The 28,000-nt window shown below is 46.1% G+C and overlaps 1 protein-coding gene across 2 annotated transcripts; it reads left to right on the top strand.

The window, feature by feature from the left end:
* The first annotated feature begins 1 nt into the window (after nucleotide 1).
* Nucleotides 2-27,999, top strand: pkhd1l1.1 (PKHD1 like 1, tandem duplicate 1). Of its 2 annotated transcripts, none has more exons than XM_076139201.1 (77): nucleotides 2-44; nucleotides 270-375; nucleotides 495-572; nucleotides 1,135-1,279; nucleotides 1,409-1,517; nucleotides 1,610-1,667; nucleotides 1,757-1,850; nucleotides 2,345-2,398; nucleotides 2,572-2,645; nucleotides 2,734-2,776; nucleotides 2,893-2,963; nucleotides 3,075-3,185; nucleotides 3,698-3,787; nucleotides 4,516-4,781; nucleotides 5,058-5,149; nucleotides 5,235-5,394; nucleotides 5,781-5,916; nucleotides 6,011-6,154; nucleotides 6,338-6,492; nucleotides 6,655-6,765; nucleotides 6,878-7,030; nucleotides 7,124-7,248; nucleotides 7,357-7,514; nucleotides 7,642-7,811; nucleotides 7,903-8,029; nucleotides 8,204-8,358; nucleotides 8,527-8,643; nucleotides 8,940-9,045; nucleotides 9,144-9,242; nucleotides 9,357-9,521; nucleotides 9,665-9,786; nucleotides 9,871-10,003; nucleotides 10,687-10,879; nucleotides 11,335-11,471; nucleotides 11,660-11,764; nucleotides 12,071-12,253; nucleotides 12,452-12,625; nucleotides 12,724-12,920; nucleotides 13,099-14,074; nucleotides 14,358-14,606; nucleotides 14,700-14,849; nucleotides 15,442-15,616; nucleotides 16,014-16,170; nucleotides 16,267-16,423; nucleotides 16,499-16,708; nucleotides 17,136-17,265; nucleotides 17,713-17,954; nucleotides 18,069-18,205; nucleotides 18,332-19,361; nucleotides 19,564-19,755; nucleotides 19,890-20,041; nucleotides 20,157-20,316; nucleotides 20,458-20,629; nucleotides 20,809-20,897; nucleotides 21,021-21,181; nucleotides 21,443-21,572; nucleotides 21,693-21,811; nucleotides 21,899-22,028; nucleotides 22,140-22,313; nucleotides 22,448-22,551; nucleotides 22,846-22,972; nucleotides 23,171-23,292; nucleotides 23,390-23,480; nucleotides 23,564-23,712; nucleotides 23,815-23,937; nucleotides 24,022-24,133; nucleotides 24,251-24,367; nucleotides 24,526-24,694; nucleotides 24,778-25,010; nucleotides 25,122-25,286; nucleotides 25,415-25,572; nucleotides 25,661-25,796; nucleotides 25,932-26,273; nucleotides 26,366-26,517; nucleotides 26,634-26,777; nucleotides 26,943-27,096; nucleotides 27,180-27,999. In XM_076139201.1, the coding sequence occupies exons 2-77, from the start codon at nucleotides 309-311 to the stop codon at nucleotides 27,413-27,415; spliced, it is 12,603 nt and encodes a 4,200-aa protein (XP_075995316.1). In that variant the 5' UTR covers nucleotides 2-44; nucleotides 270-308; the 3' UTR covers nucleotides 27,416-27,999. The 2 variants fall into 2 exon arrangements, with proteins under 2 accessions (XP_075995316.1, XP_075995317.1); XM_076139202.1 differs by having other exon boundaries at nucleotides 239-375.
* Nucleotide 28,000: the final 1 nt, after the last annotated feature.

The following is a 28,000-nucleotide window of genomic DNA, read 5'->3' as shown; positions in this document are numbered from 1 at the left end:
GCTCCCTCCCGGTACCTGGATACCTGACGCAGTCTTTGAAACAGGTCAGAGATTTACTTTATTTGACTTAACTTACAACTGCTATTTTCATCAATCACGACAAATCACTGTATTTCATTTTTCATACGTCATTTTGAATATTGGAGAAGCTGTTAGGGTGATGCATTCACGTTAATGGCGTCATAAATTCATTTTATTTATTTATTTATTTATTTATTTATTTATTTATTTATAGCAGCACTTACCGATCTCTTGTCACGGCCCCTCAGATTTGGCCCTTCCAGTAGCCTGAAGCAGATCCCGGCGGGATGCAGCGCGCCTCCATGCGTCCTCTCCGGCCAGCGGCTCTGCTCCTGGCTCTCCTGAGCTGCTGCAGTGAGTAAAGCCGTTATATACGGGCAGAGACAGGGGGACGTTTCTTTAACTCCCGTTTTGTATCTTAATTAATAAAATCACCACATAATCTTTAGGGTAATTTGATGTTTGTTTTCCAGATGCTATGCGGATTGACAGAGTGACACCACACACTGGGAGCTTCAATGGAGCTACACGGCTCACTATTATTGGAGATGGTGAGAGAAGGATTAGAGTTTGTTGCCAATTTATGACCGTTATCTTTCATTTCATTGTGTGATTGCAAACACAATCCTAATCACTGAAATATTTTGTCCGTTGCCGTCATATCATTTTTGATTTCGTGCTCCAGATACATGTACGCAAAGAAAGGAGATGTTATCACTCCCACCCAGCTGTACTCTTTGAGCTGCCGCCAAAATGTTTCCTTTCTTTATTTTTATCTGATGTCTGAACAGCTGATAGAACTCCGAACAGAACAGTTTGTCTCTCTCAATTAGGCTCAAGTAAATGGTAAATGTACAATATTGTCCTAAATTCCTTCTTCATCAGGAGTTTGTTCAATCTAACCTTGCTAATTTTTCTTTTATCAACACTTTATCAACACACATAAATGCAAAGGGCGGGTCAGCAGTTATATGTTAAATGATATCTAAAGCCCTAATTGGCCCTGCTGTGGAAGAGTTCATTGACATATTAAATGTGCTGAGTCTTAAATGAGCTTGTTGACCTCCCTGGGAAATATTCAAAATCTAAAGCACTTTTTGTACACGTTGTTAGGTTTTGCCCAGGAGAAACAGTTCCAACTGAATCCTCAAGATGACAAATACGGTAACCGTGTGATGCTGGTGTCTGATACCCACTCATTCATCTGTGATGTGGAGAGAGACTCAACCCACGGCAGACAGATCATGTGTTACACCAGGTACCGCATTCTCCACAGTCTCCTATTTAAAATGATACACTTTGTGAAACTCTGAAACCAATCATCTAATTTGCTTCACTTCACTGTGCAGAATCTGATGTGCATCATTATTTTCCTTGTCCTTCACAGAGCCATGCCAAGCACCCGCTATTTGGTCCGTGTCAGTGTGAACGGTGTTCCTGTTCCTGACAAATCCATTTGCAAAGGTTATATCACATCATACCACTGCAGCTTCTATGTAAGTAACATTTGTTTCACACCGCACATTCACAAGTTTGGCGATTTATTGCACAGGTTTAAAAAGGTTTTCCCATTTTGATCTTTCCTCAGACGGTCTGGTATCGCACACCTACTATTAACTCGATGCAACCACCCAGTGCTTTCCCAGGTACAGTTTTAACCCATAAACCATTGCATTGTGCTGGACTCTCTGAGTTCTGCTTGATCCTTTTCATTATACACACTTCACAAACACAGACATTTTGATGACCATAAGAGGACGGATGTTCAGTGATGTCTATGGAAGCAACACTGCCAAGAGCAGCAACGGCATCAATGCTCGATTTCTGAGGTACAGGAAAAACACACAGATAACACAAATACAGTGCTAATATTTAACCATTTTGTGCCCTGACCTTGTGATTAAACAATTAGCTGATGAATCATTAAGTCAAGAGATCGAAGAATCCACTTAAATCGTGGATAAATCATTTTACTAATTAATCATTTCAATTAAAATGCCAAATCTCTGATCCAGATTTTCAAATGCCTTTTTTTAACTCCTGTTCAGACAAAATAAGCAAGTTGAAGACACCGGGAGATGTAGGAACTTGTCATGGTCATTTCTTACAATTCTTTGACATTTTGTTCTCTGAAAAACAATGTTATAGTTTATAGAATAACCCAGGGGTCGGCAGCCTGCATGCGGCTCTTCAGCCCCTCTGCAGTGGCTCCCTGTAGATTTAAAGCTCTGAGTTTACATTGTTTTACACGTTGACATTGTTCAACCCCCCCTTGTTCTTGAAATTAAATCATACATCACCTGGTTGGTTTGGTTGATTGCAGAGCTTACATGGGAGGAATGCCCTGCGACCTGCTGAAGCTAAACTCAGATGAACTGTAAGTAGCTTGTCATGAACTCCACAATTCTGGTGTATGAAATGACTGAAATTTAGTACGAGATTGAATAAAAACACAACGATGAAGTTAATAAATGATGTAAGCACAGCTAAAACATAAATATACCGGGGCTTTGTATAGTTTATAACGCTTGTATCAAATGTACCCAAAAGCTACCAACTGGTTCTGGATAATTCTGGATCTTGGTGGGGAGACTTTAGCTGCAAAATGACTGGATCGTACATCGGTAAGCCAGTTTGCTTCTTGGTTAAGCTTCTGTTAACAGTGAAAAGTGAAAGAACTTCATTAATACATTGAATTTTGTGTTGAAACAGGCCACCACAACTTCAGTTTCATTGTCGACAGTCATTACGGAAGGTAGAGAGAAAACAATCTGGATGATGTTGTGTTTCATAGAGGGATGGGGGTTTTCTGAAAATTCTCCAACCATTTGGTTCATTCAGCCTTTATAAGTCCTGCTGTTTGTTCTTTAGGAGTCTTCCAGACAAGAAATTGTTCAGGGTTTTCGGTGGAGACAAGTTTGCCATGTTTCAGAGCTTTGCTGGTGAGTCCAAACTCATATTAATAAGAAATCTGGCTCATGTTCATACAATAAGTAAGGACATGTAGCGTTCGGTGTTATTACTGTAAAGCATTTGTTGTGCCTTTCGTTTAGACGTGTCTGGAGTCTCCCCAGCACATGGGAGCGTAATGGGCGGAACAATCTTGACCATTTATGGCCGCTTCTTTGACCAGACAGATGAGCCAGCAGTCGTCCTTGTTGGAGGTGAGAACTTTATTGTCTGGGTGGAGACTTTTGCTGTAATGGTACAAAATGTTCCAAACGAACGGATGAATGAATGAATGTGACGCGTCTTTGTACAAAGACATTGTTAGGATCTGGTGTGAGGTGATAAAATGTGTCTAATCATGTCCTACACTACAGACCAGGTGCATTCTTTAAGTGTCAACTGTACAGACAAAGAGCAATCATTGCATTGCAACACAGCACATTGTGACAAACAGCCTGGTGCATTGTGTTAAATGTCACACTTATGTGGGCTTCCGTGTGGACATACCTGAAAGACTTGTGTGTATGTGGCCTTTATACAGTGATGGGATTAGGCTTGTGATGGACATTTATCACTATTTCACTATCACTATATCATTATAAGTATTTTTATTCACAGTATGAACTAGAGGAATTATGCATAAATATTGTAAATGTTTCGTGATCTTGTCCCAATTCTCTCCAATTGTCCCAAATTATCCTGAAACTGAAATGCATTTTTTTCTCAGGCCAGCCTTGTGAAGTCATCAGTCTTTCTCCCAAGAGAATTACATGCCGCACCGCACCAGAGCCGCAGATGAAGAAGACAGGCTACGCAGGTGAGAACACACCCTTTGTTCCATTATACCATTACGATCTGTCCTGTAACGTTACACATCTCTCATCTCTGTTATTACTTTGATGTCCTAATCGCTCTTTATCGCTAGACAACACTTGACACATTAATCTTTGAAAGAATTTTAAGAATATGCCTTGTCATCTGTCAACAAAGATATTATCTGGAAGATCAAGCGCTTGTCCTGTCACTTCGTACGTTATCGACATTAAGACGACTTTTATGTCCTGTCTGCTGGAACAAGATAAGATGAGATTGAGACAAAGACAAAGACGTCACAGCAGACATCTTACAAGCTGACGTCAATGCCACGGCCTGCCTCCATAGCAAAACTAAAAGAAAGGGGAATTTCTGACCTCATCTCTCACAACACATTGTATTCTGAATCCAGAATCATTCCTGCAACAAACTGCTGCTGTTATTTTAATGTGATAAATTACTAGTATTGGTATTTGTTCATTTCCCCTGCTTTTATCATCATCATCAGTCATATATAGATTAAAATACTATGATTCAAACAGCTTTACAGACCCATGTACACTGTATGTGGCTCAAGCTCGCTATGAAGACAAGGAAAAGCTCTAACAATCCTTCATTATATAAGGGGGAAAAATGGAAGAAACCTCCCATTCAGAAATCCCTTCTACCTAAAAGCAATCACTGACATTGTTGTAATGATCGTCCTCTTTTTTTTTATTTACCTGTACGCAGGTAGCAGAGGCTTGAAGTTAGACATATGGAACGACACAAAACCAGGAAGGCTGGACGAAATATATGGCTACAACAAGAGCCACGACAACTACTGGTCCGTTTGGATGGACAGCATGCCCTTTGAGTTCACAGATAAGATTGATTTTTTTTCGGCAAAAACCAGCGGCTTCTTCAGGCCACCAAAAACCGGACAGTACGTCATTTATCTGAACTGCGATGACAAATGCGACCTCTACATGAGCAACTCCAGCCGCCCGGAGGACAAGGTAAGAGCGGAGGTGTCTGCTTTGGAAATGATGACGTGGAAATAGGTCAGTGTGGAAAATGAAGATGAGGCAAATCTGGGCGGGGGTAGGGAGGTTTAATTAGCAGAGCGGAGATGTGAGAGGAGTACAGGTTAAGAGAGGCGAAGGAGTGATGTCAGAGAATAAGATAAAGAAGGAATGTAGATTTTCTACCACAAATGAGGACGAGCGCCTACTGTTAGTTACCAACTGTTGCAAAACTCTGGAAGAACATACTGTATATATCTGTCCTTTTAGGTTAAAGTGGCATACCAACCTCGGTATGTGAAAGGTTTCTTGGCGTTTGACTCACAAAGGGTTGAGGAAAGGACCCTGGAGGGAGGAAAGCTGTAAGTACTTGGACCTGGGCTCTACTTTGCTCATCAAAAGTCAAAACCATTCATTAACACGTCATTAAACCTCACTTTTCTGCAGATACTACATAGAGATTGTGATGCAAGAATACTCCGGAAAGGCCTCGCTCACCCTCGGCTATTTCACACCAGAGAGCAGTTACACACAAACCCAGACAGACGACGCCCAGGATGAGGTTCAACGGATCAAGCTCGACTATGATTGGACAGATGAAGAGCATGTATGTGGTTTTACTGGTTCTTCAATTATAAAGTCTTATTATAAGTCTTCATGTATGGCTTGAGTCTGCCAGTCACAACACGGATGACACTAAATAAACAAAACGCTAAATAGTGTCAATCATCTTTACAAATCTCTCTCTTTTGTTTTGTTGTCATTCTATATGTTCACATGATCACCAGTCTACTCCTTCTGAGTTCTCCTGCATTTATGAAAGGTCATTCTGGGCAACGTTTCAAACTCTTATCAAAAGTAAACCAGACAGGAAGGAGGGGAAAGATGTGTGAAACGGCACAGAGTGATGATATGATAGGATGTGATCATTGGAGCCAACAGATCCTCGCTCAGTGACTCAGCAACTTCTCTCGTTTTCACCATTTAACCCAGGTGCTTTGGTTTGACTCCTGGCCCGCACCTGCCAGTCCAGTCAAAGAGGTCCAGCGTGTGAGCGTGAGAAGCAGCTGTGCCAGCCATCTGTGTGCGAGCACCTTCTTCAGCTTGGGCTCCTGGGCCGCAATGACTGGTAATGTGCATCACAGTGTCTGTTCTGTAGAAGAAGAATTATGAGTAAATTAAGGATTCACTTTACCTTACAAGCTTTTCTTTGTTCTGCGTAGAACCGATCCCCATCACTGCCACCGCAGACGTGGTGGAGGCGGCCTTGAACAACCTTTGGACCATCAAACCCGACACAGTCCAGGTCACCAAAAAGGACCACAGTCAAGGAGCTGATTTCACAGTGACATTCAACTCAGACAGAGGTAAGAAGAGAGAGAAACTCATGCGGGTCGCAGCCATTGTTTATCAGGATCGGAGCATAACAGGCTTTTAAGCCAACTGCTGCACATCTTATCTCCCTGCTTGATTTCCTGTTTGCCTTTGGCAGCAAAGCATTGCGTTGCTGAAGATATCCCAGAAACTAAATCTGTGATTTTCCATTTCAGGGGACTTTGAAATGCTTAAATCTGAGGTTCAAGGCTCTGAGACCCAGGTCACCATTGCTGAGGTCACCCAGGGAAAGAGCAACATGAAGACCTTCACCCTGCTGTGGGAGGGAATCCCCACCAAGCCCATCGCCTTCAATGCTTCAGGGGAGGAGGTCAGAAACCATTCTGAATGCAATGTTTAATTTCACACTCTGCCTCAATGTCTAGCATTGCCTTTCCTGTGCATTGATCTTTCTTTCCGAATTTTAAATGAGCTTTTGCAGCTTCTTTTACATAGAAAACTACCAAAGACTAACATGTGCACTTGTGAACAGGTGAAGTCCGCCATGGAGGGAATGCTGAGCGCTGAGTGTCCTCCTGAGATTCTGCCCACTGAAGGTGTTAACGTGAAATACTTCAAAGACTTTGAAGGCGACAACTCTCTGGTCAGTGAGGACTGCATTAACACCGTGTTCATATAAAAATCAGGCAGAATCGTTCAGAATTTATTTTGCAAAGCGGTTTTCTGACAGTTTCCTGATTTGATTCACTCGCCAGTACGATAGTTCCGTGACAGGGATTCCCAAGAAGAGCACTTCCTTCTGCGGCCTTTGGTCACTGGAGAGCCCTGCAGCCCTGTTCAAGGAAGGTTACAAAACAAAACAAAATGGTCCTGAATACGGAGCCATTTCATTGCAAGATCATCCCACGGTAAATCACCCACCTGCTTTATTTACTCATCCCTTTTATTGTGAAAGTATGGAAACATAATGCCTCTGAATCCTGTCATGCTTTTCCCACCAGCTTTGCTTTGCATACAAGGGGACGCTGAAGGATGAAATCGGCGTGAAGTTTACTTACACCAACTCCGAAAGTGAAACCGTGACAAAGACTGGAAAGATCCCAACCGTGTTCAATAAGGGCGACAGGTTCTTACAAAACAAACAAGAGATTTTAATTTCAGCAGCAGTTTGTTACTGATTCAATTTTGGTATTGTTGAGCAGAATTTGCAGCATGCGTGGTCATTTCTTTGCAGCTGGAGCTACAAATGCGTGGACATGATGAACACCCTGCAGTCAAGCTTCGTCGGAAGCGATTACAAGGCCCTGGAGATCTATCTGTACAAAGCTGAGGAGGATTTCTATGTGGATGCTATTTACATTGGAAAAAGAGCCACCACAGGCGATGAACGGGGTACGAACTGCTCTATAGGAATGTTGTCTTTAGGTGCTGAATAGGTAAACATGGCACTGTGCAGATGTTGCAGATGTTGCAGCCTTAATCACGATGCAATTTGTTGGCTTGTGTCGTTTCCTCACAGCTGTTAACATCAGGAGAAAGCCCAGACCTTTTGAGAAGTCCAGCATTGTATTCAGCGAGATCAGCGTCACCAAAGACGTATCAGCTCCTTCAAAGATCAGCTACAAGATCACAGCCACGCCCGAAGACTGCGCCTCTGGGTTCCCACTTTTACACATCGGCTTCCTACAGGTAACAGGTTCATTCCATACCAAACACCTTCATCTGTATCTGACAACATCAACATCATCTGATCTCTTGAGCTGTACTGTTTTACTTTAAGATGACTAACAGCAGCGCGGACATGGCTGAGTTCAACCAAGGAGCAGCTACCATAACTCGCCCAAACCGTGCCACCCCTCCACTGAACGGCACCTTTGATTTGGAGATTTATGGCCACCGCATCGAAGGTACATCACACGGGCTGCAAATTATGTTGAGAAGTTGCATCTAAAGAGGATAACTTAGTTTATAGGTGCATTAGTTGCATCTTTCGGGCACTTTATTGTCCCTGGATCTGTATCTAAAAAGGTACAACTCTGGCAATAAGCCCTCTTGTTGACACGATCGGTGCCTTTCCTCAGATTTGAAACCGGATATCAGTGAGATGGACTTGAAATACGCTCTGGAGGAAATCCCAGAGATGGGCCAGTTGAAAGTTGACAAGGCAGGAACCTGCAGAAACCCAAGATGGTCGGTCAGGTGGCTCACCAAACCCGGAGACCATCCGCCGCTTCAGGTCAGACTCTAATATCACTGAGGATACAGATCTCATTCTGTTTTTATTTTTGGAAAGCCCCCCTATAACTGTGTTTTGGAATGTGCAATACAAAAACTCTTCATTTTTGTATTCTAATAACATTCCAGTAATCAGAATGGTCATGATTGTGAGTCTTTGTCATTGCAGGTTTACGGCAAGTTTGGGAAAACCGTAAGGGCCCAATCAGTGGAAGTTCTAAGGGGTGGACTGTTCATGCGAGCCATATCAGGAGATTTACTACGTGTCATAGAACCCAAACCACAGGTACAAAGTAATACAAACATCCTGGGGCACATTCAGCTGCAGTGTTATTCTTCTCTCTATTGTCTGCTGTGACCCTTTTTCCTCCCCTTCATGACTTTACGAGCTACAAATCATCTTAAGTCTATACAGTTGCATGACATAACTGTTTGCTTTTTGGGAGTATGTTTTTCGTTCTATTAATAAAACGCTTTTTGTTGCTATCCTGTCCTCCTTTATGACTCTGTTCCCTACATTCCAGTTATTATTCCAGCCCATTGTATCATTGTAGTTTCATGAGCTGTGTGATGTTTTGACAGGTGGAGGTGAGCATCAACGGCATTCCCTCAAAGTGTTCTGGTGACTGCAGCTTTGATTGGTCAGAGGCAAAGACCCCAGTTGTGACAGGAGTCAGCCCCCCTGAAGGTACCCCAAAGGAAACTTCTTTAAAATCAATAAAATATTACTTAATTAGCATAATTTTGGTTGTTTCATATATTAAATATCTTCTATGTGTTTGTCAGGCCCAGAAAACACCCTTATCACTGTTACTGGGACTGGCTTCATCAACGAGAGCGTCATCATGGTGGGTGAGGGGAGGTGCCAGGTGGAACAGGCCACAGGTAAATCAAATCAAATCAAAAAGGCAGATATGGTCGCATCAAATGAAAAAGAATCTGGTGTCGCTTTTTTTCTCCAGCTAGATTCCAAACAGTTTTTTGTGAATTGTGTTTCAGCGACCACCCAGGTGTGCAGACTGACCAATGCCAGCGCTGGTACCTTCCCCGTGTCAGTCAGCTTCCCCTCTTTGGGCGATTCCCGCTACACTGGCAACACGATGCCCCTCTTCACCTTCAAGCTCACAGTGTCCTCCTTCTCTCCAACCTCTGGAAGCGTGGCAGGTAGGTCACTGTAACAGCTCTACTCTGTGAAATACACTGACACTTCCAATACAAAGTAAGAATTGTCGCAACTGAGCAGAAACTGGTGGTCCTTCATCCTGCACATCCGACTCTGTAACCAATACTTGGCTCCTTTTTCACAGGAGGCACCCTGCTGACCTTTACAGGGACCGGCTTCAGCAAGAACACGACTGTGGTCACCGGCAGTAATGAGTGCAGAGTTGAGGAGATAACTACGAAGATGCTGAAATGCAGAACACCAGCTGTGAGTGTGTGAAAGAGCTCAACACCTGCCTGCGCTATCTTACACCTTTACCTGTCAATCACACGTCTGTCTTGCTGTTTTCAGGGCGCTGCAGGGGCACAGGCGGTCACACTGACCACCGACAGCAACACACAAACACTCAGTACCTCCTTCACCTACTCTAACAGCCTCACAGCCTCCATCTCAAGCATGAGTCCCCAGTCCACCACTGTGTTTGGTAAGATGATGAAGATGTGAGGTGTATAGAATGTGTTTTCAGTTCACTATAATGGACTTTGTTAGTCTGGTTAAACTCTTGTTTCCTGTGCTGAATGTGTATTGTCTGTCTGGGTTCAACAGATGAAAGGTGCTGTCCTTCTCCTTTGTTTAAGAAAAGAATAAGATCCAATGTTGATTTATAGAGTTTAAGTCTACAGCTTCATAATGCCTCCCAGTCTATATTTGTATTTATATATGCTCAGCGATGCACAGGTGCAGAACCTTTGTAGTTAAGCCATTCTACTTGAGAGAACATTTGTTAAATATAAAGTGATATAAAGAGAAGAATGGAGCAGCTTTGGGTACGTGTTCATGTCTGTCTGCTAGCATGACTCGGCTGTCACCAGGAGCTTTGTGTGTCTGGGAGCCTTTGTTAGCCCTCGCTGCTCAGCCGTTTTGTCTTCTGCACTGTAATGTTGACTTGCAGGTTTCCTCTCTGTAGCCTTTTGCCAAAACTAGAAACTAAGAGGCTAAAGTAAAGAGGCTAAGATAATTACTGAGATAATTGCACACACAAGCATCCAGCTAGCTGTCAATCTGGCGGACATTAATTAAGCTCTAAAAGGACTCAACTGGTTGAAGAATGATAATTATTATTTTTCAGCACGTTGGTAACACGCGATGTCTTTATGTGTTCACCAGGACATCGAGTTCTCACCATCCTGGGTACAAACTTCGGAAGCCAAAACAATGACAGCATGGTATTCGTCGGCAAGAAGGAGTGTCCCATCCTGCAGTGGACCCCCACCAACATCACATGCCGTCTTCCTGTGCTGCCACCCGGCCTGTATGAGGCGGATGTACAGGTCCAAAACAATGGTTACCCCCTCTCAAGGTACAGATACAATGGAAGGCATTTCTTACGCTTGTTGATTTGGAGATAGTCTGGCTGGTAACAGTCTTAACAAAACAACGCTCCTGGAAGAATGATGACAATGTTCCTATGTGGGAACTGACTCGGGTTTTTATCTGATTGGCCTTGACTTCAAATGTGATTTGTTTTTCACACCTTTAATTGTTGACAAAAGAAAACGTAACAATTCCATCTTATCAAGTCATTTTGTTCAATTTCGTTCATTAAAAATTGGGGAAGAAGTTTATTAACCCTTCCAATAGAAATGGAAGGTTTCATAAATTTGCTACAGTTGTGTCGTTGTTCTTGATTGTGGGGCTTTGATTTGTTTCAAGCTGCTGACACTGATGGATTTGCATTGGAATCAATCATACTGGGCAAGTTGCTATCTCAAATGACTAAACTTGATTTTTCTGCCCTCTGCTTCATTGCCACAGTGTGAATACCAGTATTGAATACATCCTGGAAGTCCACAGCATCTCCCCTCGCCTTGGCTCTTTGATGGGAGGAACCAAACTGACCATTTCTGGCTCTGGTTTCAGCAATATGATCTCTGACTACAAAGTCTCTGTCGGTAAGAATCATGGCGTCCGACTGTTTCATTCACAGCAGCGTTTATAATACAAATCTTCCCTTTTGTCACTTTTGTCAGAATGAGTCCATAGTGGTGTTGAATCTCCAAATATGGAAAAGTGATACAACTTGATTTATGCCAAGTTTCACCTGCTCTCACGTGTCTCTGGGGGGTTTTTCATTTCACAGGGGCCGCTGAGTGTAAAGTGACTTCTGCCTCAGAGAACGAGCTGCAGTGTGCTTTAGAGTCAGAAGAGAAGACTCACATCGTCACCAACCAGGGCTCCGTCGCCGGTAGGTTTATATTTCAGTTCTTTGTCTTGCCATCACTCCAAATTCCCGCAGCTCAAAGGTGCAAACAAGCAAAACCGGTTGGGCTTAAAGAAATCAGATGTCAAGAAGGAAACACATCATCAGTCAGTCAACATTAACTGGATTGCACTTAGAAATCATTTCAAGACAATTAGTGTCAATCTCGCATTTCTTTTAAATTGTCCTGTTCTTTCACATATTTGTTTAACCATGTCTCATCCAGATGGAAAGAATTTCACCCATTCCCACGCGTTACTGTGTCTAAGCTTTGCACGCCTCTCTGTTCAGATTCTGGACCGGGTCATGCTTGGGCTCCTGCCTACCAGGACGCGTTTGTTGGAGATACGGTTGCTTGGCGATGGGAGGCACCGGCCTTCCAGAATTTAGGGTACCGGGTGTTTAGTGTTCGCAAGTATGGAGACAAGGAATACGACGGTGGACCGATCAAAAGCGGGGAAAAGTCCAATGAAGGTAAAGTAGTGAGCCAGCAATCCCATCAAATCGTTTCTCCTCTGGTTATGAGCTACACGCCGCATGTTGTGAGGCACACGAGCCGTTTTATGAGTGCCACACCTTTCCTTATGCACAGGCCATAGAGAAGACAAGATGTCACCCTGCTATGTAATTAGCTGTCTCCATCAAATGCATTGTTTGTTTCCCTTCCCTCAGGCTTTTTCAGCTACCGCTTCACCATCCCTGGTAAATATTTCTACAGCAGCGGCTACACTGACGATTCTGAGAGCGAGCAGCTCCCGGGCGTGGTGAACGTGGTAACTCGTGAGGACCAGAGCAGCAGAGTGTCCGTCGATCTGCATGACATCGAGGCCAGATACAGGCCAGGAGGTACATCAATCAACCTGAAAACCTTAATGTAGTGTTTAGTGGAGAATACATTCATTTTGATCTGATGAATTATGTGATGTCTTGATTGTTTAAAAAAGGCCAGAGGAGTCGGAGGAGTTCGCCCCAGCAGTGCGTCGCTTCCACGCAGTGCAATTCCACGTCAGATGGCCTTTCCTTCACCGTCTCTTCCTGCTCCACCCCCATGGTTCACTCCATCTCCCCCCACCAGGGCACGGTTCACCAGATCGTCCACATCCAGGGCTCTGGCTTCAGTGACATAGCCTGTGCCAATGAGGTCAGCAGCACAATACTGACACAGCGATGTTTTGACTGGATCAAGTTTTCTCAACTTGTTGGAAAATGAATATGATGTTTGGAATATCAGATCTGATGCAGATCTTAAGAGTTCAGGTGATCATGTAACATGGTGAAGCTTGTTGTTGTATTTGACACAATGCCTCTCTGTGCTGCAGGTTACCGTGGGAGGGAAGAGCTGCCATGTGATCAGCAGCTCTCTCACAGAGATCAACTGCAGCCTCAGCGCAGATATCGGCGCCCCCATCGGCGTTCCTCTCCCCGTGGAAGTCAAGGTCAAAAACCTGGGCACAGCCGTCATCGCTGTGCCCAAAGAAATCGAGCGGCGTTTGGTGCTTCTGCCCGTGATCGACTCCGTTACGCCTCAAATTGGCAGCACCAACGGCTTCACGAGGCTCAGAGTCCGCGGTTCTGGTTTCTCTGCGGGGCGTGTGACTGCGGCCGGCGTGCTTTGCTCTGTCGTGTCCCTCAATTACACTGAGATCGTCTGTGACACAGCGCCGTCTAAGGCACGCACAGGTGATGTCGTCTTCCAGAAAGGCCTGATCAAAAGCTCCTGTAGCTCCAACTGCTCCTTCCAGTACTCAGCTGCTGTCACTCCCACCGCCACCGGCATTTCTCCCAACACCACCAACGGCAATCAAACCGTGGTAACCATCTCTGGATCTGGGTTTGGCAGCCTAGTGGGCGATGTTGCAGTTTTCGCCAGTAACATTCTGCTGAAGGTCACCGCGGTAACTGATGGCAGTATCGCACTCAGTGTACGCGCTCTGCCTGCAGGTCCACACGATCTCCGGGTGATTGTGAGAAGCAAAGGCCTGGCGTCTGGCGTTTTAACTCTGACCAGCGTTGCCCAGGCAACCCTGAGCCCTGACATGGGTAGTCTGGCTGGAAAAACCCCTCTCGTCCTGACAGGAAACGGCTTTGCTCCGGGAAACACAACTGTGACGGTTGGGGGCAAACCCTGTAAGATCAAGGAGATGGACCCGGGTCGGGTTGTCTGCATGACGGAGCCCGGCAGTGCGGGACAGGTGACCGTGAACATCCAGGTCTTCTCTGTGAAGTATCTTCCTCTCAGCTTCACCTACTCTGCAGCCCACACGCCCGTCATCAACACCATCAGCCCCACTACTGGTAATCACTGACCTTCACCACACACAGACAAACAATCTATAATATACTAATCGCCTATAGAGAAGGAGGCAAGCGGCCTTTTGACCCCTACAGGCGAATGTACTGCTTCTACAAAAGAATAGAATCTCTGTTGTTCTCTAAAGTTTAACCTGACTACACCCACGATTCAGAGACGTTTGCAGACAAGAGTATACGTTTCCAAGTAACCACATAATGAGAGAATATGTGATATTTTGTTACTATCCAGTCTTACCTTCCCTGTCTGTCTGCTTATGTTCCACAGGTCCAAGCGGCTCAGTCCTCACGCTGACAGGAACCGGATTTGGCACCGACAAGGGACTCGTCACCGTCACCATAAACGGCGTGCCCTGCGTTCTGTCCGCATTAACCGACACAGAGGTCCGGTGCGCGGCGGGGCCCAACCCGGGGGGCACGTACCCGGTCCTGCTCCACCACAAGGTCAAAGGTTGCGCCCAGGGAGATATTGATTTCACCTATGAACTGGTTCTCAGCGGCGTCCAGCCCAATGCGGGTAAGACTCAATACTAACCTATCACACAGAGAGAAGCCGTGTTGGATTCTTTGCTGCTGTGTTGAGTTCTCCCGTCTCTCGTCTGTGATGTAGGCAGCTTTGGCGGCGGCGCAGTTCTGGCCGTTCAGGGTTCTGGCTTTGATCCCCTCACCTCCACCGTGCAGATCTGTGGAAAGGAATGTCGCGTTAACAGAGGCATGTCCAGCTCCACGCGTCTCTACTGCTGGTCTCCCTTCAACAACGGTAAGTGTTTCTGCTCAGCTCACTTTGAATTTGAATGCATTAAAGAAGCTCTGAATTACAAAAAGAATGACATTTTTGGATGTTGTTTTACAAAAAACACACATATTCCGTAGCATAAATGCGGTGTTGATATTTGGAACCTGAGCCTCCAGCAGGACCTCCAGCAGGTCGGCTCAGCAGCATGTGCGTGCAACAGTTGTCTCAGCCTAAAACAGTTTCACATCCATGAGCTCGCTCGTCTTTTGAACTCTCTGTCACGCCACACTTTGATGAGAGACTTATTATTTTCTTGCTTTTGTTTTTCTGTGGAAAATATGTGCACCTGCTGCTTTATTTCATGCCATTATGTTTCAACAAAACCAGACTGAAGCGCTAAAGGAGACTGGTTTAGCATGTGAGGAATGCTGTCAGCCTTTAGACAGACAACATGACAGGCATGTCAGACGAGACAATGGCTCGTCAACGAGGACATGATATCCTAGACCGATTGTTATCTCTTCACTCACGCAATTTCATTCTCTCTGCCCTTTTGTACGTGACTGTGTGTTTGTTTGTCTGTCTGTGGTCGTGTGGTTGCCATGTCTGAACTCAGGCACTGACTCAGCCCTGAGCTGCCAGGTTGCTGTCATTAATCAGCTGTACGCTGTCAACATCTCCAATGGCTACACCTACAAATCTCTGCTGACTCCAACCATCGCCGACGTTTACCCACGCAGAGGCGGCACGGCTGGAGGCACCAGACTCACAATCACAGGCTCAGGTTTCAGGTGTGCAATAAGAACCTCGGCAGTGATAACATAGTGTGCCAGTGTCACAATGGGGAGCCACACCCAGATTATGGGCCATTGGTTATGAATTGAAAGGCCAGCTTACACAACAATTGATTTCTTCCTCTGCTTTTATTGCGTGTTATGTAAAGACATTGTGTTCTTTTTGGCATGTGGTAAACTTCATAGCTCTTCAATCCCTTTAGGGTTAAAGGGATTGAAGAGCTATTATGTCATGAATACCAGAAATAAAAAATAGAATTAGGAGGTTATCAAATGAGAAGTAAACATGACTTCTTCTTCACTGATTCTTATGTTGCTCTGTGCTTTTCTTTCTCCTTTTCTCTCCATCTTTCCCTCCAATCTGCTCACATTCACTCGTGCTTCCACCTCACAGCACCAACATCAACGAAGTCAACGTGACCATCGCAGAGACCGTGTGCGACGTCCGCTCCACCAACAACACACACATCATCTGTGTGACGAGCTCTCAGCCAAAGTCTCAGACAACCAAAGTCCGAGTCAGCATCAAAGATCAAGGCATCGCCACCATGGTAACAGAAGACATTTGATGGAATCTAGACGGTAACCTTAAACAGTCAGATTTTGTAAGTTCATGTTTTTTATCTGGCATGTGCTTCTTCCTTCAGACCAACGCTGATTTCTTCTACGTGGACGTGTGGTCGTCCAGATTCACCTGGGGGGGGCTGTCTCCGCCAGAGAAGGGAACCTTTGCCGTGGTCACAAAAGGCCAGACCATCCTGCTGGACGTCAACACGCCTGTGCTGAAGATGCTCCTCATTCAAGGTGCGGACATGACCTCCTCAGGAGTCACAGGCGTTGTTGTGTAGAAGCAGTTTAACGACATTTCTTTCTGTCCAGGAGGGACATTGATCTTCGATGAGGCAGACATTGAGCTGCAGGCAGAAAACATTCTGATCACTGATGGAGGGCGGCTCCAGATCGGCCAAGAGGGGGCGCCTTTCCAGCACAAAGCCATCATCACCCTGCACGGACACCCACGCTCCAAAGAACTTCCTGTCTACGGAACTAAGACACTGGCTGTCAGAGAGGGACAGCTGGACTTTCATGGTATAGACACATACACACACACACACACACACACACACACACACACACACTATCATTTTGTTCTTAATCCTAAAACTTTTAAAAATGTAAAACGTTGGACTATTAACATTCCAGCCATTCTAAGCAATCAGAGTGTTGACTGTAGAGAATGTCAAATGTTCCATAATGGCTGAAAATGCCCTAAAATTAAACCTGACAGTCTTTAAATGCTTTCTAACTTCTGGACTCTGTGTAATTAGAGTCTTGTCATGTCACACAGCTCTCACAGAAATAGCCCAGACCTGTTTTTTGTCCAAAAAGCCCCTGACTGCATGTCATGATGTCACCTGAGTAATTTGAGTTCAGATCCTGTTTGGGTTGTTCTTATCCATGACACTTCACCCACCCCCCTCAGGTGCCACTCATTGTTTTGAACCTGTTTCTCCAGGTATTCCTATTCCCACCCCTTGGACACACTTGGAGCGGACAGCGGCGAATGGCTCCAACACGTTGACCCTGAAACAGTCGGTGACATGGAAGGTCCGAGACGAGATCGTCATCGCCTCCACTGGAGACAGGTAAAGAATGTGACCATGGCAAGGGCGCACAAAGGTTGAAGACACACTCTCACACACACTGAAATGTAAACAAACACACACACACACACACACACACACACACACACACACACACACACACACAGACATTTAAGCTGAGTATGAAGTTGAAACTCCCCCAGGAGAGTAAGCAGGTGTATACTGTACTTGTGTAACCAAATCCCATTGTGCAATCCATTTTTTTTAAGAAGCTACACAGAGTTACTACAAAGATAATTCTGTGAAATGAGACCATATCAGGATTCTGCTTATGGTAATATCATGATATAACTTTTGATGAAGTCATTAAGCGTTTACCACTTTTCAGACATTAGTTTGAAACCAAAACAAACTTTCTTTTGGGCTAAAACAACTTGTATGTTAACTTCTTGTCTGATCCTAATCCATTTGATGTTCTCCCTTCTCCAGGCACAGTCAGATTGAGAACGAGGTGAGGAAGATCACCGCTGTGTCAGCTGACGGCAGGACCCTCACTCTGGACAAGCCACTGGAGTACTCCCACCTGGGGGTGACCGTCACGCTGCCTGATGGCAGCGTGGTAGATCTCTGCGCCGAAGTGGGCGTCCTCACCAGGAATATCTTGGTGCAAGGTTCCCAGAACATAGAATGGAACGATGACATCAAAAAGTGCCCGGCAGGGTTTAATACAGGTACGTCAAATGTAAAGTAACAGCATTTTGAGCCGTCGCACACACCTGAACTCACCGCAGAGTCACGTATTAGTACTCTCATCTGCTTCATTGCCATCTTTCTGTGTGTTGCAGGTGAATTTACTACTCAGACGTGTTTCCTGGGGAGGTTTGGGGATGAGGCCGGCACCGATGAGTTTGGAGCCTGCATCATGTTACATGCACCCAAGCCAAATGAGAATCTGGCAATCGCCAGACTGGAATATGTTGAGGTAAAGAGCACAAATCTGCTCTATGTCTTAAGTTATAACTACAATAACCAGGATAAATACATCAAATTACTCACCACAACAATTAGTTCATTCCCTTATTTAATCATGCGTGCTTTGATCCCACAGATCTTCCATGCAGGCCAGGCGTTCAGACTCGGGCGTTATCCAATCCACTTCCATCTGATGGGAGACATCAACTTTAAGTCTTATGTGAGAGGATGTGCGATCCATCAGACCTTCAACAGGGCCGTGACCATACACCACACCCACCGTCTGTTAGTGGAGCACAATGTCATCTATGACATCAGGGGCGGGGCCTTCTTTATCGAGGACGGCATTGAGACAGGGAACATCCTGCAGCATAACCTGGCTGTGTTTGTCAAACAAAGTACCAGCTTGCTGAACGATGACATCACGCCCGCTGCCTACTGGGTCACCAACCCCAACAACATCATCCGCCACAACGCAGCCGCCGGGGGAACCCACTTTGGCTTCTGGTACCGAATGCACACGCACCCTGACGGCCCGTCATACGACCCAAACATCTGCCAGAAGAAAGTTCCCCTGGGGGAGTTTACCAACAACACTGTGCACTCCCAGGGCTGGTTTGGTATCTGGATCTTCCAGGATTATTTCCCGATGAAGGATGGCAGCTGCCGCTCCAAAACCCCAGAGCCAGCTGTCTTCCGCGGCCTCACTACCTGGAACTGTGAGAAGGGCGCCGAGTGGGTCAACGGGGGGGCTCTGGTATTCGACCGCTTTGTCATGGTCAACAACGAGAAGGCCGGAATCGAAACCAAACAAATCATGCAGTGGGCCGTCTCTGGCTTTGACAGCACAGGAGGGGCCAGGGTGACCAACAGCCTCATCGTGGGCCACGTAGATGAGCTCGGCCTCGGACCTAACTACTGCACGGCTCGAGGTGTCATCCTGCCGCTGTCCGATGGCATGTCGGTCACCAACACCAAGTTTGTCAACTTTGACCGCAGTTCGTGTGCAGCCATCGGGGTAGCCAGGATCGACGGGACGTGTATCGACAAGTGCGGGGGCTGGGCTGCCAGATTTAGTGGAATCCAGTACTTTAACAGCCCCAACAAGGCCAGCTTCAGATGGGAGCATGAGGTGCAGCTGATGGACATGGATGGTTCCCTCACAGGTAATCAGTCATGTTTGCAGTCTCATATTACCTGAATGATACTGGTTCTTACATTGTTCTCCAGATAAACTCAATATTTTGAATGTAGTCCAATCAGGCACCATAAACATCTACAGTATATTAACTGGTAAAGTCTGATTAACAGAACTTCCATCTCTGTCTTTAACCCTAAACCCGGCGATCCATACTTCCACATTTGCAGGAAACGCTGGTTATATCGCGGTGCCCCAAAGCAACTTGTTGGACCCGGCTCACTGTTCCCAGAATCCCGCATGGAGTCTGGGCTTTCCCGGTGCTGTGTGCGACAACACAGTCAGCTTCCATCGTCTGGCATTCAACGAGCCGTCACCTGAGTCTCTGAGGGCCAAGGACGTCAGCTTTACCAACTCCTTCGGTACTAAAACACACTAATATAGTAGATTGTGGTCATAGCTGTGTTGTTCAGAATGTTTCCATAGATATTGTACTAATTGCCACTTTAAATGAGGTTTTCCTCAGGTGATGAGTTGTTTCTTTTCAATATTTCAGGCACTTCTCTTGTTCCATATGTGAAGAAGAGAATGACCCACAAGTTTGGCTGGATGGCTTTGCTCCCCTCCAACCACACGTACATTATGGAGTTTGTCAATATGAATCAAATCACAAATGTGTCCTACACGGCAAAATTCTACGGCTTCAAGGTAAATCAAGACGTGTTTAGTGACGATGCTGTTTCAAAATGTAAATGTGAGAAACATCAGCCACACCTTGGCTCAGAAACCATTTAACACTGATCTGCTTTTCCCCCTCATACAGCCCGGTCAATATTTGATCATCAACCACAATTTCACCCAGAGTCCAGACAGCTTCACTGTAGTGGACAAGAGGAACGAGTCAACAACACCGCTGAGCTACAGTAACAACCAGAATGGAGACTGGTACTTCAACGAGGACGACAACAACCTCTACTACATCAGTGAGACACTCACACACTTTGATTGCAATCTTCATCTATCCAGCTTGTCCTAATTTAGTGTAGTCTACTATTGACTCACCTTAGAACGTGGTTCACTAACAGCAGAGTGATTTGGAACTCACTGTTACGCTGTTATTTCAGTATCCGGCAAGAGAGCCGCCCGGCGACGTCGCGACAGTGTCGACCGCTCCATGATCGACGTCGCGGTCAACTTCAAGGTTCACAGCTGCTTCTTCCCCAAATGCATCCGTCCGCCTCCTCCTCCTCCGGCCACACTCGCCCCTCTTCCCGCTGGCCGACCTGCTGACTTCATGTATGTTTCCAAAATGCAACACATTTCCTTTATGTAACGGCAAAATGTCTCGATTATCTCAAAAAGACAATTTAGGATTTAAACAAAGGGGAAATAAATAAAAACAAATTTGAAAATGACGTTGTTCTTGTTGCTGATGTGATCTTTCTTTCTTTATGTGTTCAACTTTTTGTTTCCAGTTCCTGGTCCAATTCATCCTTCTGGAAAAGTTCACCTGAGAATAACTTCACTGCACCAGCAGAGGGCGCTGATGTGGTCATCCCATCAGGTAAGAGGGACAAATCCTTTCCTATTTCCTGTATACTTGGTCGTAAAAATCAAAATTCAATAAGAGAGGGTAGTAGGTGGGATCGTTTTAGTAAAATACCTTTGTGTTTTTGTCAAACCACAGGGAAATGGGTTGTTCTGGACACAAACACTCCGCCTCTCAATAAGCTGACCGTCGTCGGTGTTCTTGAGATCCCAGACGGCTCGAGCTCCTCGTCCAGGAAGTCTCGCTCTGTCCCCAGCAACAACACTGTGGTGATCGATGCCGTCTACATCTCCATCCAGGTCAGCGTCTGCTAAAGTCTACCGACACTGTACAGATGTCTGATTCAGCTTTAAGATTGCACACGAGAGCCACAGGAGGCAACAAGTATGAAAACTATATTTGCTGCTCTCAGTACAGCTGGAGGAGATGTTTCATGCATCCAGTCGCAGCAGCACATGAGACATTAGACAGGGCTGGGTGCATTAGAATGTAGTAGCGTAGAAACTTAAAACAATACTATGATGATTGTACTTATTGTGGCTTACGTCTGGTTCTCTCAGGGTGGCAGGATGTTCGCAGGAAAGGCTGACACGCCGTTCAGCGGTCAGCTCCACATCAGACTGAGAGGGAACCATCGCACTCCTGACTGGCTTCTACCTAATGGACCCAACCAAGGGTCCAAGGTCCTGGGTAAGGAACACAAAACACATGGAAATCTGTAGAGCTACAGTCTCCAAAAAACAAATCAGTGCACATCTACTTTGCAAAATATTATAAAATAAATTGGCACATTTGTTTGTTGTTGAACAGGCGTGTTTGGAACACTGGAGCTCTATGGGCGGGCGAGTACGGTCTGTCACACCAAACTGGCCTCCACAACGTGGGCCAACAACAACACGCTCACCCTGGCTCAGGCCGTCGACTGGCAGGTCTGTGCTTTCCCTCCCCTTCTAACTCAGAATGTTAAATGGTAATTGTTACTTCAGCCTTTGCTTGACGTTTGCTTATGCCTGCAGGTCGGAGATGAGGTCGTCATTTCCACCACTGGCTACAACGCGTGGGAGACAGAGAAACGTCAGATTACAGCCGTGTCCTCAGCCGGCACCGTCCTGACCCTGAACCAGCCTTTGACCCACACTCACATTGGTCAGTTCAGCATCTGGCTTTCATTCAGCATCATTACTGGTTGAGAGCAATTACGACGGTGCAGCACTGACCTCTGCCTCGCTCCTCTCTCTTCTCTCTGTCGCTCTGCAGGTGAGACTCACACCATCGCAAGCACAAAGCAGACCTACACTCTGGCTGCCGATGTTGGTCTCCTGACCAAGAACATCAAGATCATCGGTCAGGAATACCCGGAGATGCAGAAGGAATCATTTGGAGCCAGGCTGTTGGTTGGAACGTTCTCGTCTGAAGGGATTGATTACAAAGGTAGGTAGTATGCTTGACTGTGCCTGTTAGGAGGTGTAGCAGCGCCCCCTCTGGAGAAAGCCCCAAACAAACAAGACGTACGTTTGTGTCTGTCGTCGTCGTCTGAGAAATGTTGTGGCGTTTTGTCCCTACAGGAAAAGCTCAGATCAGGAATGTGGAGTTCTTCCACTCCGGTCAGGAAGGCTTTACCAACACTGCAGACCCCCGCGCCTCTGTGGCCTTCCTCAACCTGGGAAAGGTACAGTAAAACACACACAAACACACACACACACACTTAATTAAGTCAAACTTGGATGTTACTAATTCAGTTCCCTCTAAACCTCTGGCTAAAATTGAATACATTTTACTTTATATGTTAAATGTGCCAATAATCCACTCGTGTACATGAAGGCAATTATATGTAATGGCAGAAGTTGTCCACTAGGAGGCTCTGTTGCTCAAACTAGTAACTCTCTTGTCTTCAGAGGAGAGGCGGCTCCAGTGAGCTGCAGCTGGTCTGTCATGTAAAGTGTTTGTGTTTTCTGTGTTAAAGGTTGCAGCAGATGAGTCGTACATTCAGGGCTGTGCTTTCCACAACGGCTTCGCTTCGGCTATCTGGGTCCAGGGCACAGACGGGCTGAAGGTGGATGATAACGTCATTCATCGCTCTGTGGGAGAAGGTAGGCTGAGACACTGGGCTGTTCAAAACCACTTCAGTACTTCAGTGATCAGTTTATTAGATCATCATCATCACCAAGTTAGTCTAAAGTTACTGAAGTATGAGATAACAAAGGTATGTTTCAGTAAATAGTCACCAGCCTGTGTGTTGAATCTTTGCGTAACTCTCTCTCTCTATTGCTTGTGTCCCTGTGCTCCAGCTTTTAAACTGCGGGGCGACGGGATCATAGTGAGGAGGAACCTGGTGACGCTGTCGATGTGGCCTGGATCCTATCAGGGCAGGAAGGAGCCCTTCAACTACGACTGGGACGCTGCCATTGAGGTCTGCCCTGTCTCTCTCTCTCAAAGGAGTACATGCGGAATCATACTGTAAACAAAAACAATAACAAAACCTCACACTCTGTTCCTCACCACATCAGGGCAACGAGGGAACCAACCTTGTGCTGCAGTACAACATCGTGGCCGGTTATGAGAGAGTCGCCTACCGCATCGATGGTGAACCGTGTCCAGGTAACAGCACAGGGACGCTGGGAATTCAACGGGCGATGCTGGGATCTGTGAACCGTTTCTCAAACACGTTTCTTCCTCTGTAGGTTTCCCAAACAACAACGAGCGATGGGTCGGCAACGAGGCTCACGGCGGCTTGTTTGGAGTCTATCTGAACAGAGACGGGATGCCGGGCTGCACCCTCGTCCAAGGCTTCTACGTGTGGAGGAGCTTTGACTACGCCATCTACACCCAGGTATGAAAACGGGACAGGTTCCATTCATCCTTATACAAATAAAAGAGAGCCTTATAATGTGAGAGACCATTTTTGCCTCATCTTCTTCCTCTTTCTGTGTAGATAACCACAAGCCTCTATATTTCCAATGTGACTCTGGTGGACAACGGGATGGGCGTCATGCCTCTGGTCTTCCTCCCGCCCTCAGTCTCCCACGTCTACTCTGATAAATTTGTCAAAATCACGGTGAGGAGCTTTGTGTTTATTCGCCTCTCCTTTGTTTTGTCGTCTCAAATTCCCCAAAGTTTACATTTCCTCCTACTTTCACAGAATTCCTTGATTGTGGGCAGCAGTCCAAACTTCAACTGTTCCGACGGTTTGCCCTCCGGTGATTACAATATCGAGAATTCCAAACCCAATCGAGCTCCCAGGCCTCCTAAAGGTACGGTACCAAGCTGAAACACTTCCCAATCCCCTCAAAGAGGGAGTAGGAGTGGACTTTATGACATCATCTACAGCACTGGAAGTCTAATTTTGTATCTATCTCGTCTTTCTGTAGGCGGCAAGTCCGGAATCTGCTGGCCATCCTTCAACTCTGGCCACAACAAGGCACCAACAAAGCCCCACCCCAGAACTATGAGCTATCCCGCCATCAGTGGAGTGATGAAAGTCAGCGGTGAGCTCGCAGTGAAGAACAACAACATGAAATACTGCATGAAGGGTTGAACCTCCTGTCTGACCTCCTCATGTCTCTCTATGTCTCCCTCATGTCTCTCTATGTCTTCCTCATGTCTCTCTATGTCTCCCTCATGTCTCTCTATGTCTCCCGTGAAGACACCACCTTTGCTGGGTTCCGAAACATCTCATGCTCCACTGAGACGGACTTCATGTTCATCACCAACCCTGAGAACGAGGACCTGCAGCACCCGGTGCAGGTCTGGGACATGAAGGTTGTCGACAGCGCAGAGGAGGCCAAAGTCTTCATCCACAGGCCTGATGTGAAGTAAGTGATTAGACATAAGCAGCATCTAACAAGCTCACAAGTTCAACCAATCACTGATGTGTGCGTGTGTGTGTGTTTTACAGGAAAGCTAACCCATCTGACTGTGTGGACATGGACTGTGATGCCAAGAAGAAGTCCTTGTTGAAGGATCTAGACGGCTCCTTCCTGGGCAGCGTGGGCGCCGTGGTGCCTCAGTCTGAGTTTGAGTGGGGGGGGGATCCCAGGAGGGGGCTGGGCGACTTCCGCATCCCTAAGGTCATGCTCACCGCCGCCAACGGCAGCCGCCTCGCTGTGGAAAGCATCGCTCCACACAAAGGTAGACCATCATATTGGTATTAAAAGTGCAGAAAGTAGAGAATGAATAATAACAAATGACTGTAATCAAAGTCTAGATCTCTAAAAGTCCTTGTTGTTGTTTGGTCCTCAGGTGTGGCCAGGAAAGGCTGCAGGTACAGGCCAACATGGCAGAGCTACGAGTGCCACGGCTACAACTACAGAATGCTGGTGATCGAGAGTCTGGACAGCGACACAGAGACCAGGCGTCTGTCCCCCGTGGCCGTGCTCGTCAACGGCTACTTGGATCTGATCAATGGTAGGATGATGAGTCTCTTAGTTCATGATATGACAATGACGCAGAAGGTTTGGGTGCTGATGGAGACCTGCACAAACACTGCAATGATACAACATTACTGTCCCTGACGTCCCTGACTTTGTGTGCAGGTCCTCAGGATCACGGCTGGTGTTCTGGTTACACCTGTCAGGAGAGAGTTTCCCTCTTCCACGCCCTCGTGCCCGTCGGTTTCCCCGTGGAAGTCTTCTTCACCAGCGTCAGCCCTCAGAAACTTCGCGTCATGATGCTCAACGCCGACCCCTCTGAAGTCAGTTTAACTTCTTCCACAACTCCTGAGCTGGCAGCGTTGCTGTTGATTGTGTGTTGATCCTTTTTCAACTTTTTATTCCATTCAGAGCGTCCGGGTGTCCATCTTCTTCTCGAAACCGCAGCGCTTGGACGTATACGCGGCCAACAATCTGGTCGCTCCCACCAACGCCGAGTGGAACAAAGACAAATCCGACTACACCCTGAAGGAGCCGATGACGACAGGTATGGTTTGGTTGTCAGACGTCAGGTTTAGGTACCCAGATCATGATCACACATGATGAGGTCACAACAACTTACAAAACTGATGGATGAGTTCTACAGTATTTTAATTTCCTCTCTCCTCTTTTATCCCCTCAGGTCAGTATTATCCCCAGATGAATGCCACTCATGGCTCCAACTTCTTTGATCCAGACAACAAGATGCTGATGATCACGGTGAAAGGCTCCAACCCAGCGGAGGTCCGAACCTCCCCGGTTCTCTTCCTTTCCTTCTCGATGCCTGCCCTTACTGTGGATGAGTTCTTTGGGGACGCCCTGGTGAACAACCTGGCCTTGTTCCTCAAAGTTCCCCCCAACATGATCCGGATCACTAAGATCGTCTCAGAGGCTGGAGGTTCACGGCGAAAGAAGAGGGCCACAGGCCTGATAGTGGAGGTGGAGATCAAGAAACCTCCAGTACAAACGACCAACAGTACCGCTGGTTAGTGGGAAGAAAGTCAGAGCTCCACAGCTGAGAGGAAGGAGAAGTGGTGCAGATGTTTCTAATGTCACTGTTTCTTGTCTTTTTTGTAGATGAGGAGGACTTTGAGCTGTTGAAGGATGTTGCAGATAATTTGGGTCAGGCAGCTGTCTCAGGTAACCTCAGCTCCTCCATCGGCTTCAACGTCTCTTCCATGGGAATGATTCCTCCTCCTCCCCCGACCTCTGACCCCAGCTGGAAAGAAGTGAGACTCCTGCTCAGTGAAACATAACACACTGATTCCTAGATTGAGTGTCCAGCTCATATCAATGTGCTTTTTCCGATTATGCTTCATGTTTTGATTTCTGCTTCAAACTCCAGGAGTCTTCACAGGAGGTGACGAGAGAAGATCCTCAGCCGAGCACCGTGTCCGGAGTGAAGCAGCTGCTGATGATCGTGGAGCCGATGGCCGATCACGTGGGCCCGCTCCTCCAGCAGCCCAGCATCATGGCTGTAGATGAGGCGGTAAGAAGCTCTTCATTGTTTCAAGTTATGGCGTTGTTATGACTTCTTACGAGGTTTGGGCGCCGCCATCAGGTCCACCTTAATATCTCTAGGCTGATGTGGAGCCTCAGGTGTTTTTGATGCATTCTGCTGCTGTGCTGAAAGCTGAGCTGTGTTTGTCTGCAGGGGAAATGTGTTGCTGTGGGTGTGACAACGCTCACCGTCACAGCCATCCTGAAGGACTCCAGTGGAAACGTTGTGAGCGGACTAAAGGGAAACACGACCATCCTGTTCTCAGGCTGCTGGGCCAATTACACTGACCTGTCCATCTCCAACAGTGGTATGATATCCTGCTCTGTACCTTTGTTGTTGCAAATAAATCTGTATTTTCCCATAATGCCTGCAATTCTCGTCTCTCTGCAGGTGACAGCCTTGTCCTTGCCTTCACTCTGAAAGAATGGAAGACTCAGTCAAGGGGCTTCGAGGTCAAGGTCCTTCCCACCACCCTGACCCCCTCAAACACCACGGCTCTCACCACAGACACCACCACTGACAGCCACAGCATCTTTGACAACACCAGCCCTGCTGTGACCGCCACCAGCCTGTGCCTGCTTAGCGTTATCCTGACTCATCTTCTCACGTGCCTGCTCCTCAGATAGCATTAAAACACTGTGTGCTACTAGTGCTAATGAAAACCAGCAACTGTGAGGGTTTTGTGAAGGATACAAAAATACAGAAATAAGAAACAAATCTGCAATTAATCTCTTTTTAAATTGTTTGAAGTTTTTAAAGTTTTGGGGGGTTTTCTATGTTTCATTGTGCATTGATGGCTGTTATATTATTCACTTTGTTTTCTTGGTTTTGAATACAATTTGAGGGCATACCTTGTGTTTTTAATTGTGGGTGCTTTTTCGGATTAAAATGTCAAATAAAATGTATTTACAACTTTGTGCAATAGATTGAAATATGAAGGATTATATATATATGGTATATTCAGTGGTATAAAGTAGATCTGGGAATTTACAGTTGCTTTTTTTACATGATAGTTGTATTTTGTTCTTTGGGTCTTTCCTATGTGTCATCACACACACTGATGGCTGTTGAATGATGATGATTGCACTCTATCACTCTTGTCTACCTCTCATTTTAATAACACTTAACTGAATCTGTAATAAGATGGATATGATGTTGAAATTGATGCTATGTTGAAACTATGCAGATAAAATCCATTTTTACTTCCAAAC

The sequence above is a fragment of the Genypterus blacodes genome, unplaced genomic scaffold (assembly GCF_046128005.1).
Source record: "Genypterus blacodes isolate CSIRO-AG114 ecotype Tasmania unplaced genomic scaffold, CSIRO-AGI_Gbla_v1 ptg000438l_1, whole genome shotgun sequence".
NCBI classification, from domain to species: domain Eukaryota; kingdom Metazoa; phylum Chordata; class Actinopteri; order Ophidiiformes; family Ophidiidae; genus Genypterus; species Genypterus blacodes.
Note: the sequence above shows the minus strand (reverse complement) of the source record. Positions and strands in the feature narration are given on the sequence as shown.